Source organism: Taudactylus pleione, unplaced genomic scaffold (genome assembly GCF_031769625.1).
Source record: "Taudactylus pleione unplaced genomic scaffold, aTauple2 ptg000205l, whole genome shotgun sequence".
Taxonomy (NCBI): domain Eukaryota; kingdom Metazoa; phylum Chordata; class Amphibia; order Anura; family Myobatrachidae; genus Taudactylus; species Taudactylus pleione.
This window is the reverse complement of record NW_028284607.1, coordinates 2,942,932-2,963,041: the sequence shown is the minus strand read 5'-3', so window position 1 is coordinate 2,963,041 and position 20,110 is coordinate 2,942,932. Positions and strand designations below refer to the sequence as shown.

General features: G+C 42.6%; 1 protein-coding gene across 1 annotated transcript in view; it reads left to right on the top strand.

Moving 5' to 3' along the window:
• The window catches only part of LOC148517961 (uncharacterized), a 49,150-nt gene that overhangs the window by 2,592 nt on the left and 26,448 nt on the right, over positions 1-20,110 (top strand). The window contains exon 2 of the mRNA XM_088477935.1: positions 17,872-18,180. Within this exon, the coding sequence (XP_088334061.1) occupies positions 17,872-18,180 (309 nt within the window). The remainder of the gene's footprint in view (positions 1-17,871; positions 18,181-20,110) is intronic.

The window sequence follows — 20,110 nt, the reverse complement described above, 5'->3', positions numbered from 1 at the left end:
TCTTTTCCCCTGGATCCACCACTGGTAAAGATAGCCAATCGGTAGCCCTGTATCAATACTATAGATCAATATGGGCTTGGTATCTCTGTATTGAATACAGAAATGAATAATCTAAATCACTAGTTCTTAAACTCGGTCCTCAGGATCCCAAACAGTGCATGTTTTCCAGTTCTCCTCATGGAATCACAAGTGAAATAATTAGCTCCACCAGTGGAACTATTAAAATGTGTCAGTGAGTAATGAATACACCTGCGCACCTACTTGGGGAGCTGGAAAACATGAACTGTGTGGGATCCTGAGGACCAAGTTTGAGATCTAAATAATATTGATCTTTCCTTAGTAGGAAGCTGTGGGTCATACCACAGTGAAACGCGTTTAGCTCCCCACCAATATCTCATACAGCACCCTGCACCTTGTGGATTTGTTTCCGGACCAGCATCACTACATCTATTTTCCAGCCTCTATCCCACATCGTCAACAAGTAAGTGCAGTGACTTTTGCATATACTACAGGCTGTGGACACTCCAACTGAGTCTGATAAATAAACCAATTACTAGCTGGACATTACTCTGGATTCACACGCATAGGCCAGTGACTGTTGCTACAATACTGACATTTGTCGTTTGGACTGAGATTGCCATCTTTTCTAAAGAGACTATTATTACATCTTTTTTTGATGTTCGAATGTTTACAATGTTATTAATTTCATTTATGTGTATATTACCAATATATATTTTTATCTTTAGGAATAAATTGTCCTTTTTTTCCATCCAATTGCTATATTATTGCATTATATTTTAGGAATCTTTTATCCTTCTATATTGGTACTGATAACTACATGTTACATTTTCTCTTACTTTACATTTACACCACTATCAATTTGGGTAGTTTAGCGCTGTTCATACATCACCCTTTTTCTTAGCCTATATCAGGAGTTGATACCTCCCATTTGAACTAGCTGCTCATCTGACAGCGCTGACTGAGTTCCTTCCCCCCAATTTTTTTTGTACATTTTTAAGAAATCAGTTTTTTTTTCATCTGGATTTGCATCACCGAATCTCGGGTGATTTTCCAGTTTTTCATCTCGCAATTTACTAAGAAGTGAGTTTAGCTGAAAGTGAGTTGGCCGATGGTGATGCAGATCGAGATACCACCCCTGAGTTGCAAGTGAAGATGAGATTACTCACCCGAGATTGCAGTGTTTTCTCTCTGCATATCTCTCCTGAGTTAGCAGCCGGCACATATCAGTGAGATATGTGTAAGCTGCTTGTGTGACTGTAAACCCTGTAAAAGAAAGGTTAAATTGTGGGGAACAAAACCAGTAGGGTTCCACCATAATTTAGGAACCCTGCAGGGCCAGTGCTGGTTTTAAAAATATGGGGAAAAAAATTGCGTAGGGGTCCCCCTATATTTAAAACCAGCACCAGACCCAAACCGACCGGGGTGTAATGCCACAGCCAGGAGACCCTATTACCGGGTCTCCAGGGCCAAAGCATTCTCACCCCAAGCCGGTCAGGCCAAGCCGTGGATCTAAGGAGAGGTGGGGACCCCCCAAAAAAGGGGTCCCCCTCTCCCGAAACCCCAGGATTGGTCTGAAGCCTGCGGCTCTTCCCCGCACCCCTGGGCTGCGGGTACAGGGGTAATAAAGTGTAAAATAGAAGTAAACTATTGTATTCTACAGTGGAACTACAAGTGCCAGCATGCCTGCCCTTTGGCACTTGTGGAACTACAAGTGCCAGCAGGTGACTGGCACCCTTACCTCCACTGTAAAATAAATAGTTAAATAAAGACACAACATAGACACCGTAGATAGTATACATTTATTACACACATACCTCAATCACACATACTTACCTGTTCCAGCTGGTTGGTCCACTTGTCCAATGTAGAAATCCATGTGGAATAACCTGCAAAAATTATCCTATACTCACTTCTATCCTGGCGCTGCTATCCGTAGCATCCAGGGTCTTGGCAAAACAACAAACCGATTTACCCGAACCAAGCCGAACAGATGTAAGTATATGCCATTTCATATATGTACACCTCGCTAAATGACAGATGACCAAAACCATCTGTAATTTCTCACGGGCCGCTAGCCAATCACATGCAGCGGCCACTCATTGACTGGTTCCATGTCATTTTGTTCCCCACAATTTTAGGAACCAGGACTGGCTAACAAGTCCGGGGCTGGTTATGCTTTAGGGGGGGAACCTACGTAATTTTTTTTTTTAATAATTAACCTATTTTAACTATTTACAGGCAGAAACATACACAAATCACAATGATTGTTGTGTATGTTTCTGCCAAACTCGCAGCTCAGGAGGTTGAGAGTTTGAAAAGTGAGTTTGGCAGAGAGTTTGCTCCTATCTCATCCGAGCTTGTCATCCCGATTCTTGGTAAATTTGAGAGATGTATATTTTGGTGAAAAGTACTTCCGAGTTGGCCCAATGGTGAGTTGATTCGAGTTTGCGATCACACCCGAGTTTTACGAGTGAGAAGAGAGAAATCTCTCTCTAACTAACTCGACTTTGCCTTTAGTAAATTTGCGATATGAAAATCATGCCTAAACTCACCAGAGATTGTCATCTTGACCAATCCCGATTCTTAGTAAATTTACCCCCTAGTATCTAGTGGTTTGTGGTGCACCCCAAGAGTAATAAATACTGAAATGCACTCACACTTTAACTATCCTGTATAGCAGGATTGTATAGAAGACTCCTTTGCGGGGGCACTCTTATGTTTAAATATGTTTTCAAACTTAACCTTTCATTAATATATACCTGTAGTATATATATAGGACAAGGACATGGATAATATACATTGATACATTAGTGACCATAACACCTAGATATGCAACAGAGCATAAGCAGCCAAGTGTTAGGTGCCCTGGTGGGGGGTAAGAAGTAGATTAAAGTAAAGTAAGGAGAAGCACAAGAGGGTAGAGGCCCTGCTCGTAAGAGCTTACATTCTAAAGGGGAGGGACAGACAAACAGGTGTGACACAGATGGGGTAAACAGGGAAGAAGGAGCTCCTTCCTCATAAAGGCTTATAGGTATAGGAGAAAAGTAGGAGAACAAATATATAAACAAGTAATTTGATATGCTTGTCACCAATCTCTTAATATCCAATAAATTCTGTTTGTTACAGGTTTCTTTTTAGACAAAACATATCACCAAAGCTCCCGCATCAGAAAAATATACAATGTATAATCAGTTCAATGAAAATTAAAAAAATTCATAACAATAGCTCTTCACATTTGTAGTTCTATTTACACATCCATATTATACCTCTTTTCCACCAAAAACCTAGGTCCGACCTGGGTTTTTGGACATGGGACCTCATTCAAAGTCTCTCGCAAGATGCGATCGCTTTCTGGCAAAAAGGGGCCGGATATTGTAATGAAGTGCTCGCACTGCGTCTCATAAGGACGCCCACAATGTTTTAGCGAGCTATGGCAAAGTGCACCCCCTTGCCACTCGCAACAGACGTCATCTCCGGGAAATGAAGGATTAATCGGGACCATCGAGAGCCATCGGAGCTGCTCGCAGCCCTTGGGGTTGCCTTAGCCTGCCGCAAGCACTGCGATCAGTGCTGGCTGAAGTACATTCAGGTGACGTGTACCATGACGCTACTTTGTAAATTATGCACGCCCTTTAAACAGCGTTTTGGTGGCCTGACATGCCTGCGTTCGCACAACCACTCCCCCGTTCAAAAGCACCTTCCCCTGTTACCACCCACAAACGGCCTTTCCTGTCAATCAACTATCAGGAGTCACTTCCTGCTCACAAGCCGTACAAGCGACGGATTTTGTGTTCACAAGGACTTGTACGCACATGCGCACAACGAAGTGCACGCATGCGTGGTCTGTTAACATCGCCCGTGAACGAGCGAGCGGCCGCTTGCGAGAGACTCTGAATGAGGTCCATGGTTCCAACCCAGGTCAGACCCCATTTACACTGCACCTTCGATCTGGGTTACTCCCAGGTCAGTCCTGTTCACCCTGAACTCAGGTCTGCCCTGCTAAACCTGTGAGGTCATAAAAAGCGGGAGGTGAATTCTCCACGGCCACCAATCAGCTAATTTTAGGCATGACCCAGGTCAGATAACCCGGGTTGCACCATTTCAACTGCACCATTACCCGGGTCCATCCTGGATCCAACCCTGGTAGCTACCTGGGTTGGATTGCTGGGTCACTTGACACGGGTTTTTTTTCAGGGACCCTTTTACACTGAGCTGCAACCTGGGTAGACCCAGAAAAAATCCAGGATTTTGCTTTGGTGTAAAAGGGGTATAAGTGGTAACTTCTAGCAGATATAAACAACATTGTTGATTCAGCAAGCTCTTGAATTCCTCATACAGCTGTTTTCCTGTATGTAGCTTGCTATTTAATTCACATATGCACCTTTAGAATCACTCTGGAAATCAATTTTGTCAGCACATTATATCATAATATCAATAATCCCTTTCTAGGGTTTTGCAGGACATTAGTGTTAACACTTTAGATTGTATAATAGCAATTTATACTGATCAGTGACAGATGGTGTAACGGTTAGCATTCACAGCACTGAGGTTGTGGGTTCGATTCCCACCACGGCCCTAACTGTGTGGATTTTGTATATTCTCCCTGTGTTTGCGTGGGTTTCCTCTGGGTACTCCGGTTTCCTCCCACACTCCAAAAAAAAAATATACTGGTAGGCTAATTGGCTCCCAACAAAAATTAACCCTAGTGTGTATGTGTATGTGTGTGTGTGTGAGCATGTGGAAGGGACTATAGATTGTAAGCTCCACTGGGGCAGGGACTGATGTGAATGACCAAATATTCTCTGTAAAGCGCTGTGGAATATGTGTGCACTTTATAAATAGCTGTTAATAATAAATAATTAATCAGTGAGTAACTCAATTGATCTGTCTGTAATCCCATTACCACATGTTAACTCAGTCATCTCTTATGCATAGGTGTATAGGTGCATAGATAACACTATGGGCCTGATTCAGAGCCGGTCGCTATTTGCGCTCGCTCGTCCAGAAAATAGGGGTGGCTATTCAAATGAACCGTTCGCTGTTTGCGGTCTGTTCACGCCTCTAGGTCTGAACGAGCGAACAAAACTTGCGGTCGTTTTTTGGGAAACTACGCCCCCTGGCCGCTCGCATCCTACATCATGTCCACTATTTATTAGATTAATCGAGTACATCGAACAGGGTATGAGCTGCTCGCTATTCTTGTGGTTGGTTTTTGCTACCACAATTTTGCGAGCAGTTCTGGCTATAAAATAACCCAGTGACGTGGTCAATGACGCTGCTGTTTTAAATATGCACACCCATAAAATGCCCGTTTTGACCTTTAAGCACGCCTGCGATCGGATCTCCACTCCCCGTTTTCAAGCACCTTCCCCTGTTACCACCCACATACGCCTCATCCTGTCACTCAAATGATCAGGCATTCGCTATTTTGCGAGCACATGAATTTCGGCCGCACTGACTGGTTCGCGCATGCATATAACGATCCGTACGCATGCGCAGTTGGGCAAACATCGCTCGGAGCGAACGAGCTGCCACTTACGAGTGGCTCTGAATCAGGCCCTATGTGTGCAAGTCCTGCTTTATGTAGGCTTAATGGTCATTTATCACATTATTATTTTTATAAACAGCAAATTGTACCACAGTTTATCCAATTATTTATTGTTCATTGTGCATATAACTTTTAAGGTAGGTGAAATTTCACAACAACACTAACCCCGTATTGTATCTGTTATTATGCAACTTGAGTATCATTGGTTGCATAATGAGAGTACAGCACAGAGGGCCTGATTCTGACCCGCTCGTGAGCGCTGGACGCTCGCAAGCGGGTCGATGGTGCCTAATTGAACATGCGCACGATGGAGGGATATCCGTCATGCGCATGCGCGAGACCCGGCAAGCGATGGGGAATCCGTCGCTCGGGGTCTCGCACCAAAGGGGGCGTGCTGTCGATGGTGAGTGACAGCACGCCCCCTTTGGTGGGCGTGCCGGGGGCGTGGCTGCCAGACAGAGTGGCCTACCGTCTGAGTCCGGCCCCACTGACATCAGTAGTGATGTCAGTGGGAGTGATTTTGGCTCTGATAGAGCCAAAATCACTCCAGGGCTTGCAGCAGCGAGACCCTACCGCAGGGTCTCGTCGCAAGCCCGATGGTCGCGATGGTCCTAACCATCGCGACCATCAGCATGGACGCTCGCTATAGCTGTGGGTGGTAACCCACAGCTATGCGAGCGTCCATGAGGCCACTCCTAAATGAGGTAGGAGGGCCCTGATTCAGAGCGAGCACTCTGGTCAGAGCGTCCGGCTCTGAATCAGGCCCAGAGCTCTAGTGCTGTGGAACAAAGTAAAGGATGCTTCTGCTGCAGTTGTCAGATCTCGTGGTGTTTTTGGATTGCATATAAAAGCCCAGCCCATGTGTTCGGCTGCCATTTCAAGCTGGAGTTCCAACGGGGAAGTAGTGCATAGTTACCGACATTTCACTCCCTCCTTCTGGAAGGGAGCTATCGGGCTTTCTCAGCAGGTCGAGGCAAAAAGAGGGCTTGGCCAGGTGATGACATGTATTTGGTGGCAGAGCATGGGAGCGTGACATCGCGATCGTGGCATCGTGGCTCCGTCCCCTCTTCACAATGCCGTTACTAATGGCATTGTGAGGCAGGGAATGGCGTTGACACGATTCAGCGTGAATGGCGTCACCGGCCCCTCCGCTACCAGGATTTATACTGTAAGTGCAGGGGGTGGCGGATGGGTCACTGGGGCCCGGGAGACTTGCCTGTCTTTCCGGGGGGGCGGGAATGGCACCCGATTTTTGGGAGGCTCCCGGCTGAATCGGTGAAGTAGTGTAGATAGGGCTATAGCGCTGGAAAGAAAAAAGGCTAGTTTAGTTAGCTTGGCAGCAGTACTTAGCAGCAGTGCATAGTCACAGAGTTTCCCTTGTCTGTATATAAGGCAAGGGCACTGTGTCTGTGTGGAGTGGCCTCAGGAAGCAGTGGCATAACTAGGACAGGACAGTATACCCTGGGATTTTCATCCGGAAGTTGCCATTATAGAAGAAATGTCCCTCTAGGTAACCACGCCCCATCCTTCTCATAATGTTTTGACTATGGCTATTGACTGCCCCGACCCTCTTATCATGGTGACCGCCCTCCTCTCATTTCCCTCAGTGTGGTGATCGGCAGCAGCGAGTAGCCAATCAGGCGGCACAAAGTAGGAAGGATGTCCTGTAACTAGCAGCCACCTGCACCTGCCGCTCACAGCTTCATCACTAGAGTAACTGCTGTATAGTCTAATGGTGTCCTATGTACGGTGACCGGCGGCAATATTGTTTTAGTCTCCCAGTCACAGAGCAGAGGGCGCAGGGCCATAGGGGCTTTATCTGCAATTTTATCATAGACATTCCTGACACAGCCAGAGCCAAGTAATGTATTCTGTATATATTATATTATTATATAGGGTGGAGGAGACTGTACAGAGATATATGAGGGGGAATAACACAGCTCCCAGCACACACTGATATGTGGTATGATTATATAGGGGAGAGGGGATCATACAGTGATATATGAGGAGGAATAACACAGCTTCGAGCACACACTAATATGTGCTATTAATATTATATATATTTATTACCACCCTCCAGAGACTCGCCATTGCGCCACCAAGCACATGGGTCTTGCTTGGTGGCACAATGGCGAATCTCTGGAGGGCGGTAATGGGAGCTGTTATTCCCCCTCATATATCACTGTATGGTCCCTCCCCCCATGACTGCACCTCCCATCTTGCTGCTGGGAGCATGACGCCAGCATCACATGATGTCACACTACCTGTCATGGTGGGAAGAAGAGCTCTGGTGCCTGCCTGTCCTCACTGCCTGCGGCTCATCCAGACAGAAGGCAGAGGTGAGGGCGGCTGGCAGTTACCGGGGGAGGGGGAAATAGAGAGAAAGAAAGGAGGGGGGACACAGAGAGACACAGAATGAGGGGGGGCACATAGAGACACAGAATGAAGGTGGGCACAGAGAGAAACAGAATGAATGGGGGGGAGGCTTTTTGATACAGAGTGAAGGGAGGGGGAGACTGAAAGATACAGAGTGAAGGAGGGAGGCTGAGAGACACAGAGTGAAGGGGGATGTGAGAGATGCTGGCGTAATGTGATGGAGCGGCAGAGAGACGCAGGGACAGATGATGGTGTGCTGAGAGACGACGCAAAGAGGAGATGATGGTGTGGCTGAGAGATGCAGGGGGTGATGGTGTGGATGAGAGATGACACAGGGAGGAGATGATGGTGTGCTGAGAGATGATGCTTGGAGGAGATGATGGTGGGCTCAGAGATGATGCAGGGAGGAGATGATGGTGTGCTAAGAGATGACACAGGGACACTGGTGTAACAAGTATATACAATATATATCAATATATATTGTCTTTTTAAAAAAAAGCTAGGAATTTTTTTTTATATTCAAATTGTGTGTTTTTTGTCTATACTAGTGAACACCAGGCAGGGCTGTTATACAAGATTAACACACAGTAGCTTCAGGGTCAACTTGTTATTGGCACAGTGTGTCACAGACAGTTTGTGCAGAGCTATAAACTATAAAAAAGTATTTTTCTTGTTTAAAATAATTTCTGTTTTTCAGATTAGTGAACGACAGGCAGGTCCATGATACAGGACTAGCGCACAAAGTAGCTTTAGGGTCACCATGTTATGTGTGCAGCATGTTGCAGACAGTATGTGTAAAGTTATAAAAAAAATTAAATCGTATTTTTCTTGTTTAAAAAAATTTGAGTCTTTCAGATTAGTGAACGCCAGGCAGACCCGTGATACAAGACTAATGCACAGAGGGCCAGATTCAGCATGGATCGCTATTGCCATCACAGCTGCTATTACGCACAGAGGTCTGCTGCAAAAATATGCTAATGAATATAATCGCAAAGCCATCGCACAGCCAGCATAGAGACGCCCACTATCTCACATCCATAATAGCTTGCAGTCCTGCATATACATCGGGAACATCGAGTAACATCGGCCCGTCATGCAAATTTATGGCAGGTCTGACCTACCACAGAAACGGCAAGTCTTGTTGCATGCAGTAAGTACTCAAGCTGCATATTCTATCTCAGTGGCTAATCTATGCATGCCCATGCAATGGCGTTCAAATGGACAGGCACACCTGCGTTTCTCCAACCATTCCCCCGTCACCACCCCCAAATGCTCATAGCCTGTCACTGACTCTGCAATGGGTTTTATTCTGCTTGAGTGATCATAAAGCACTTGCAATGCTAGCTCACGATCGCACATTGTGCTGCATATGCATGTACAGTACACAACATCGATCGTTCTGCATATGCTGTTGCAGTTATGATCCATGCTGAATCAGGCCCAGTAGCTTCAGGGTCACTATGTTAATAATATCAATGCAGTGTGTTAATATGGATCAGGAAGATCAATCGATAGAACAGCAGGAGCAGCAACCAAGCACTAGTGCTGCAGCTGCTGCCATCTTTCATGAGAATGATAGTAGTCCGATAACATCAACTACTAAAGTTAGTGTTCAAGGGCATAGGGTTTAAGTCAGGATATCTGAAATCAAAACAATATTTAACATTGCTAAAGAAAAAAAAACCTCCAATAAAGAAAAAGTTGACTGCAGAAAACATAAAATTGCCAACATGCCATCACTACACGTCCCAGTGCACCCTGACGAATGCTCTTCCTTTTCTTGTTTTCTGTGATGGCTCTTCTCTATGAGCTATGGTATCACCTCGTATACAATAATCTAAAATATTATCAGATTGATTGAATGTGAAATAATAGCAGTATAGGACCAAAGAAACAACATTAGATTTACTTTAGCTGGTGCAGGATTTGATCTTCTAAATTTGGGTGTAGAACATTCACTACATGCAGTGGCAAGGAAAGGCTCAGGCCTTGGCCTTTATTTCTGAGTGGTGGCTGTTCTGCAACTGCTATCATTCAGGCATTTTCTTCTTCCTCACATGATGATGCAAAAACCTTTCACTCAGGTGCTAGAAGAGGTTTCAAAAAAATAATAACTGCAAAATCAATGCGACAAACTATGTGTTCTTCTGAAACATCACAAATCCCTGAGAAGAGTCTAAGGGGTATATTTACTAAAGTAAGAGTTTTTAGAAGTGGAGATGTTGCCCATATCAACCAATCAGATTCTACTTATATTTAACTAGCACCTTCTAGAAGATAATAGCTAGAATCTGATTGGTTGCTATGGGCAACATATCCACTTCTAAAAACTTTCACTTTAGTAAATATAACCCTAAGTGTGTTCATGAGTGCTATGTCTGAACCTCACCTTTCTGATACTGTACTTATAGAGAAGCCTCCTTCCACCATTTCTGCACCATCTGAACATATGGGGATGAGCAGCACAAATAAAGATGCTGACATAGAAATTGAGGATGCTACTGTAGAAGGGCAATAGGGTGAGGGGTATATGTGTGTAGCTGATGCCCTTAATGAGGATGTTAATGATGAAGATGTTGTTTGTGTAAGTTAGGCACCAGTGGAAGCAGTTCTTGCCCATGATAAGAAAAGCATTGTCCACCTCTTATGTGTGGAATTAGTTTTACTCAAATCCTGGAAACAATTGTCTTGCCATCTGTAGTGTTTGTAAAGCCTCAGTAAGTAGTGGTAGGAACCATAACCATCTAGGAAATACCTCCCTGTTACATCATTTGCAGAGCGTTCATGAATATATTTTGGCAAAATGAGAAATTTATGCTAAAAAAGTAACAAGAAGCAGTCTAGCATCAGCTAGCTCCCTTCTTTCAGCTAGATCCCTCTGCCTGCAATATCCACTGCCAACAGCTTCATCATCAATATCCTCACTAATTAACGGAGCTAGTCCTGCATCCAATTTGCTAAGGTTAACTGAGTCCTCCTCTATCCAGGATTCCTTAAAAAAATCCTTGAGCACTCGACCTGCTGCTGCTGGGGGAGGAACTTCATCCCACAAGGAGACCAAGAATACTACTAGTAATAGTTTAAAACAAACAACTGATTGTTAAACAATCCTTTGCAAGTATGACAGCTGTCACCAAGTTGCACTGAGGATCACTGAAGCCTTGGCGGTTATGCTAGCTATAGATCTGCATCTAATATCCACCATTAATGCATCAGGTGTTAGACAGTTAATTGAGGTCCTGTGTCCCTGCTATCAAATTCCATATCGATTCCATTTTACTAGAAAAGCAATTCCTCATCTGTACCAGGGCACTAAAAAAAACATAATTATTGGGCTACAAAATGCCATTGTACCTATCCACTGTCCTCTTAACAACATATATGTGTACCAGTGGTACTGGGCAAATGAGAGATTAAATGACTGACAGCCCACTGGGTGGGTGTATCGCCTTCAGCAGGAGCAGCGGTAGGTACAGATGTGTCCACATACGTGTTACCTCCGTGCGCTACAAGTTGCACTAAACATACAGGTAACAGACCACGTGACTCGGTATTGCTGAGGTTTTTTTTGCTTCTAACTCTTTACCTTCAAATGCGTATAATTGACTAAGTGAAAATGGGATGCACAAGCAGCTTTTGCTGATTAAAATGATAAGCAGCATGCCTATAATCTTTGTGCAATTGTGGGTCTATCTGCATGCAAAATACTATGTTACAGTGTAAGTGGACCAATATGCAATACAGTACAGTATGTTGCACCTACCCTTGTGTATCACTGCCTATTTCCTTATAGATTGTAAGCTTGCAAGCAGGGATTTACTACATCGGGTGAGGATTAACAGATAGACAGTAAAAAGGTCAACAGTGTCTAGATAGACACCAGATGTTAGACAGTCAATAGGTCAACTGGGACAAAAGGTTGACATGGAAAAAAGGTTGACACAGTAAATGTCGATATGTAAGATGGTCGACATTTACAAATGATCAGCATGGTCAAAAGGTCGACACAAAAATGGTCGACGTATTTTTTTTTTTTTCTAGCCCTAATCTTTACTCTAATCCTTCTCTTGGTGCCTAACCCTAACCATCGGGGTAGGTGCCTGACCCTAATCTTCCCTTCTACTACCTAACTCTACCCCTCTGGTAAGTGCCTAACCCTAACTCACCCTCCTGGTGCCTAACCCTAACCATTGTGGTAAGTTCCTACCCTAACCCTCTGGTAAGTGCCTAACTCTAAACCTAACCCTAAAAAAAAATCATGTGTCAACCATTTTTGTATCAACCTTTGGACCCTGTTGAATATTTGTACCTGTCAACCTTCTTACATGTTGACCTTTAGTGTGTCTACCTTTTGTTCCTGTCGACCTATTGTCACAGTCGACCTATTGACTGTCTAACATCTGGTGTCTATCTAGACATTGTCTATCTTTTTACTGTCTATCTATAGTCCGGAACCCCCCTATCTCAATGTCTATCTGTTATTACCCAGTTTTGTTCTATTAATGTTTCCTGTTGTAAAGCATAACAGAATATGTTGCACTATATAAGAAACTGTTAATAAGTAATAAATAATGTGGACACATCTGTAGCATAAGATGCCAGCTCATTCCTAAGCAGGCTACTCTCTAATTCACCAGCTTCATTAAGAGGCATACTGGTGTCAAACTCTTAGAAAAACTTAGGGATGTCATTGGAAATTGTCTTAGCCCATTTGGACTCTCCTCGGGATTTCTGATAATGCCACAAATATTGTGAAAGCATTACAGCTGGGTAAATTTGAACATGTCCCATGTTTTTCTCACACAATCAATTTTGTGGTGCAGAATTTTTTAAAAAAATGACAGGATTGTGCAGGAGATGCAGTCTGTGGCCTGAAAAATTTCGGGACATATTTGGCATTCAGCAACTGCATGTAGAAGATTGCAGCGACAGCAAGAAAAGTTAAATTTGCCATGCCACCAGCTGAAACAAGAGGTGGTAACAAGGTGGAATTTCACCCATTATATGCTTCAGCGAATGAAGGAACAGCAACAAGCCATGCAAACCTACTCAACTAGCCATGACATAAGGAGAGGAGGGTGAATGTACCCAAGTCCAGAGCATTGGAGAATACTTTCTGTGTTGTACAAGGTGATTAAACCATTCAAAGTAGTCACTTGTGAACTGAGTTCAGACTCTGCCAGCTTGAGTCAGTTGATTCCCCTAATAAGACTTTTGGAAAAGCAGCATGAGAAACTAAAAGAGGAGATTAAACGATTTGATTGTGCTAAGTATGTCAGACTGTAGATCAAGTCCTTTATTTGTTTTGCTAGGATCCAAGGGTTGTCAACATCTTGAAATTAGATCACTATATTTTGGTAACCGTGCTTGATACTATGTTTAAGTTGTACATCATGGCTTTCTTTCCAACTTACACAGATATTAAGAGATGCAAAGAGAGCCCGGATGAGCAAGTTGTCAGCTGAAGTGGCACATGACATGACGATGTCTCATCCTTCAATTTCTCCAGCAACTACGGATTCAGGAAAAAAGTTAACTTTCCCAAGAGACCCACTGGTGATGCAGATGAGTCAACACAACATTTTGACATCTGGTTAGGTCTAAAAGAGTTGCCCAAAATTAGTGACACCTCTACCATAATGTAGCCTCATACGGTCACCATCCATAGAATGGTGAAGAATTATTTTAATGACAGTGTACAAATAGACATGTCAGACAGTCCCTTTGACTACTGGGAAGAAAAAAGGAAATTTGGAGGCCCTTGTACAACAACAAACTGGATTTGCTTTACTTGAGGTACCCACCCTCCAGTATGTACTCAGAAAGAGTTTTTAGCACAGCTGGGAACCTTGTTAGCAATTGGAGTAGAAGGCTACTTCCTCAAAATGTTAAAAAGATGATGTTCATCAAAATGAATTAGAAAGTCCACAAGGAATACCTTTACTGGCAATTTACGTCAAAGTATAGTGACTTCTGTAATGGTGGATTCCAGCGGGAATTAAAAAATATTGACTTAAAATGATGTAAACACTGATTAGGGTGAGGATTAGGATGATAATGATGATGACATCTTGCCACTGTATAGATTATTGACAGAACTTTTAGCTTAGCTGCCTTAAGCCCATCATTAACAACACTGTTAGCTGTCCAGTGATAGCTTGTTTTCTGGGATCCCAAACAAATCAATTTCCTTAGTCACAAAAGTGTCAGTCCCTGACGCTGAAGTGATTAGTTTGTTAAACTGTGCATATCCTTTTTAATATACAACATAAGGGTGAGTGGGAGGGCCCAAGGACAAATCCATCTTGCACCACTTTTCATTATGGGCTTTTCCAAGATTGTGTGAGTTTGAAATGCACTGTACAATATATTACTGTACTTTACTGAGGCATTCATGTTCTTTTGTGTCTTGCAATGCCATAATCACCAGCTTCTCATCCAAGAATATAGGCCCCATTTCCTACAGCTTCTCATCAGATGCAGACTGGGATCAATCGAGGTCACAGCCTGGGATCACCATCAGAACAATCATGATTGTTGTCTCTTTGGCCAGGCTGTGGTAGCTGAAGCTTACTGCAGCCTGACAGGGTCCTGATGGCAGACTGAAGGCCAGGAAGTCTGCGTCTATGGACACAGACTCTGGCCTCGTTCTTCCTGGAAAATGGGGGTGTTTCCGGGAATGCTGCCAAAGAACACCCCTGCTCTGTCTCCCAAACGCTGCATCTTGTCAATCAGGCTGCAGCTGGGAAGGTTGGACATTGGCCATACACATCTTGCGCATGCGCAGTCTTCCTACCATTGGAGATGAGCAAAGATGTAAAACCAATATTCTCTCATCTAGTAAGGAGGAATACAAAATAAATCTATAGTAAAGGTGCTACATAAACACAAATATGGTAAGAGTTTAACCTAGGTTAAAACATACATTTCATTGGTTAATAAATCAAATGGTTGAGAGTGCTGTAATTTGTCTGAGATGTGAAATATTAAAATGAATAGCTTGAAGATAAGAAATAATAATGTTACCTTTTAAAGGACGGAATATCCTGAAGGGAGTTATTCGAAAAAATCTCCAGTGAACCTTGTAGAGGAGCTTGTATAAATCAAATATTGGTGAGCTGATTACAGATTACTTACCTATCAAGTATTTGTAAAGTGTCATTTGTAAGTAACACATTTTAGCAACATTAAGCAGTTCTAGTCTGGGGCTGCCAAGAGCACTGAGAGCTACTGCAGCTTGTTCAGTATTGTTAGTCGGATCACTGAAAAGCTCCAATGAACATTTTGCTTTAGCCTTGGTGATAGCACTGGTTAGTGATGCAAAAAATAAACGAGTAAAGCACTACCCCTGGCTGGCCATGAGCACTAGAAATCAGTGTCTGATTAAATCATTATCTCTGTATTCATAAAAAAGAAATGTAGCTACATGTTCTGTTTAATGTTATTATGTATCAATGCAATCTGTGAACTGACTTATACCCCTTTCCCACATAGCCTAAATATCCAGATTTTTGTTGGTGCAACCACACCGACCTGAGTCTAGACTATGTCGGAATCGAATACAGCAAAAAGTTTACGCCTGTTTTAGGTGAAATGTTTTCGCCAAAAACAGGCAAAAATTGATTTTCGATGCTAACTGAATATGGCCCCAAGTGTGAAAGGGGCCAACCTGGGGTCCCGGGTCCATGACCCTGCTCTGTACTAGGGTTGGTGACTGAGACCCAGGAAATTCACAGGTTAAGCAATATTGTAATTGACCAATAAAGCCCCTTATTCTGGTCTGAGGCCGGTGCACAGGCTACAGACTGGACGGGAATAAGGTGTTCCCCTGCTGCTTAATAATACACTGAGGTGTTACTGTGTGATGAGAAGAACATTCTAAACCTCTTCTCTTTGAGAATTATAGCAATATAGCAACTAATATTTAATATAGAAGGGAGAACATTATTAGGGTTTGAATCATGCTATTCAGTCCTAACTTATTGAGAAATTAATGCATGTAATTCAGGGTTTAATTAATGCCCAGACAACAGATGGACACCAAACTAATGTCCTCATAAACACTCAGAGGGCTCCACAATAATTTTATAAACACTGCTGTTGATTTAATTTGAATAAAACTTCATGCATTATTTATTCCTAAATATGTTGGAACAAAATACACTGTGATAAGTATAAGCCTCTGTGTTTAATTGGAGAAACAGGACGATTTGATAACAAGCTTCTCCAGTCACTTACCACATGAATCACTCTCTGTAATTAGAAACAAATGTTTCAATATGAATAGGAAGAAAGTATCTCCTTCAGAAATGTTGACACAGTGTCTGGTGTGCAGAAGTGAGACAGCTTAAGCAGGCTTGTATTCATACTTACTGCTGTTTAGAACGGCTTGGTCCTTTCGTCAATGTGACATATACCATTGCATACAAAATGGTATTATATAATTATTAGGGTGAATATATGTTCAGCACTTCATAATTAATACACATATTGGGAGATATAATATTACAAATACAACTATGTGTTTTTCCTTTGCCTTGCTCAGCAATTAATAGCATACACACTATATTATAAGAGTTATGAATACTCAGAATATGACATAAAACTTTATTTATAGGATAGCAGTTGCCCATAGTGTCAGCTCAATTTTATTCACATTTTCTAACTTTTTTTCACAATGTCTGAATCTATTTATTTTATTGATATTTCACCACAGTAAGGTTTTAAACAATACAATAAAGGTTATATTTTAGCTAATACCAATAAATTCTTTGTGCGCCAATAGAGGACATTCTTTCTCCTTCTTGTGGAACTTGTACTTTATATTTACTGTAGTAACTGACTACATTGAAGGATACCTCTGTTTTGTGCAACACAGTCTCAATATAAGCATTTATTTCTAGTGATAGTCACCAAACAGATTGTTTCCAAAATGTCATGATCCATCAGTAAATTTTAATCAATTGACACCAATGGTCACAGGGGTTGATTTACTAAAGCTTCTAAAGCAGACAAGTGGAGGTTTTGCCCATAACAACCAATCTAGTATGCAATAGAAAAGTGGGGATCCGGTCAAAAACCTGACGTGCAGGATGCTGGTGCCTAGAATGCCAGTGCCGGAATCTCGACACCTGTCAGAATCCCTGCTCCGGTATCCCGACTGCCGGCATCCTGATTATAAGTGCTGGGCTTAGAGGCAGGTGCCTAACTACCATGGGTGCAGGGTCCGCCTCCCCCTGCACCCAGCATCATTACAAAAAGAGAAGCCACTGATGATCCGTGCAGCAAACCGCTTTCTAGTCACATGCACACTGCAGCCTGTGACTAGGAAGCAGTTTGTTGCACGGATCATTGCATATTGGTATTTTGTTTTACTAAATAAAAGAAAGAATTAATAATAGTAAAACAAGAACCAAACATAAGTACAGCTAGTGCATTGGGAACCAACATGCAAGACTGCAACAGCTGAAAGAGTGCAAAGTGTTGTTGCTATTTGCAGATTATATTTGAATGACGTTTTGTTTTAGAACTAGCCATTTTCAACTTTTGTTTAGTTTTATCTAAATTAAGCATGTGCTACTACTAACCATTCTTGTTAAATGATAGATTTGATTACAGTGTACAATTGGTTTAGGCAACTATTGTGACAAGACAATGCCTTTTATAGCATCAAATGAGATTTCAGAAGTTTTACATAAAGAGACACACCCTTTTTTTCTACAGGATTTGTAGGAGTATCTAAGGATCGTAAACCAGTCACTCAGTTGTTGTGTACATCGAAGCTGACTTCTCCTGTATCATGTCCTGGACGGTCCTCCTCCTCACAGTCTCTTATTGTTCCTGTAAGACACAAACATGTGCAGCCAGATCTCCCCAGGGACATAGCAGACTAATCGTTCAGTAACATTCTCATCTTCTTCTTTCAGATACTGGGGCTCAGTTTACTGTGATTCAGGATGGTGAAATGTCAGTGTCTTCTGGAAGGAACATCCGTCTGTCCTGTACTCGGAGTGGGGACTCAGTAGCTCCGGCTAATCACCCAAATTGGTTGTATAAGACTCTTGGGGGTGTCCCTAAATATATAATTAGAAGTGATGGTAAGAATAATCACAATATTAAACCCAGTGGGACACTAGATCGATTCACTGCATCCATAACAGGTGGATCAGCCATTTTGACAATAGGCAATGTGCAGCTAGAGGATGATGGAGAGTATTTCTGTGCTCTGTATGCTGGTAATAACATATGCACAGTGCTACAAAGATATAGGGAAGTGGAACAGAAATTGTACAAACATAACTCAATGTGCAGTACAAGCTCAAATCACCTCATGAGCTTTAACTGTAAACATTTTAGTTTGTAAAGAATTATTGCAATTATTATATGTTCTATGCTAAATGTGGTCTCCTGGTGGTATATTTACTAATGGTCAATTTTAATCGATTTTGATTGCTTTAAAACCAATAAAATCGATCAAAGTAAATGTTTCGTTTTTGGGGCAAAATCATACATTTACTAACAGACACTTTTTAATTAGTTTTTTTTAATTATTAGTAAATGTGTGATTTAGCCCCAGAAACACAACATCTATATTGATCTATTTTCATCGATTTTAAATTGACTGAAATCGATAAAAATTAACTTTTAGTAAATATACCCCAGGCAAATCCCTATAGAGATGTATGAACATAGCTCACCACCTCTACAAACTGAGGGCCCAATTCAGCAAGGATCGCTATTGCGATCGCAGTAGCAATTGCACACGCAGTTCTGCTGCGAAAGTATACTAATAATTGCATTCGCAAAGCACTCTCACTAACAAAATGTAGACACCCACTTCCGCTCTCGCGCATCCGTAATACCTTGCAATCCAGTCAAAACATTGTTAACAAAACATTGTTATATCGGAGCCACTCGCACATTTAAGGCAGGTCTGACCCTACAATTAAATTGCTAACTTTCCTGCATGCAGTGAGAGCTCAAGTTGCAAATGCCATCGCTGTGGCTAAATTATGCATGCCTCTGCAATGGCATTCAAACGCACCGGCATGCATGCCTTTCCATGACCACCCCCGTCACCACCCCAAAATGGTACTTCTTGTCAATCACTCTGTGATGGGTCTGCATAGTCACTGCAATCGCAGACCCGATCGCAGTGGTGTATTTGCGCACGTGCATTGTGATGCATAAGCATGCACAGTGAGAAACAATCATCCGTCGCTTTAGCGTACTGAATCAGGCCCTGAGAACAATAAGGACAATCACAATTGCGCCTGCTTCCTTATGAGTACAAGTCCATCTATTTATGTCTTTAAAGCATTTCGTGGTGTACACCCACTTCACAGTCTTTGGGAAAAACACAAGAAAATCAATATTTGCATATTTTCAGATAAACCCTAAAAAAGAGCTGAAATATTTTAAAACGTGTAAAAATAGCATATTAACATCTGCTTTCACTTTATCACAACACCCTTTAGTCATTTAGCATTTTTCCATTTTTATAAATTTTTATCTTTTACAAATACTTATTAATAATTTATCATTTCAATTAATCAGTGAGCGTGGGGTAAAATAGAATTGGCTTTATATTAGCACTATTGTGTGGTTGAAGCTCTTTATGCCATTGGTCATGTACACCTGTGCATGTGCTTCTCACACAAGTGCAACTGAAAGGTGAACCATTTCTCCCATTATTTAGGGACAAAACAATCTCTAGGACTCAGAAGTGCAACGATATTCAACCTTTTTGATTAAAGAAGAACACTGTGCACCTGTGCACCCTCCCTTTGTAAATGCTCCTTCTCCATACTGTTATCTTATTTAAAATACAATCTAGTTGCTCTACCGGTATGCTGACGGGATGCCGACGGTCTAAATCCTGACCGTTGGCATCCCGACTGTCTAATCCTGGCAAGGGTCTAATGACAGGCAACAAAATCCTGATGCCTGTCATTTTACCTACACCGGGAGCCCGACGCCCAGCATCCCGATCGAAGGTCAGCCGGGCGCCGGGCGCGGACAGCCACAGGGGGAGGAGAGTTAGGTTAGGGGCTTCTGGGGGTGACTTAGGGTTAGGCAGCCCCCCGGGAGGGTTAGGCTAGGGGAAGGGGGGGTTAGGGTCAGGCACCCCAGGGGAGAGGTTAGGGTTAGGCACCCCCTGGTAGA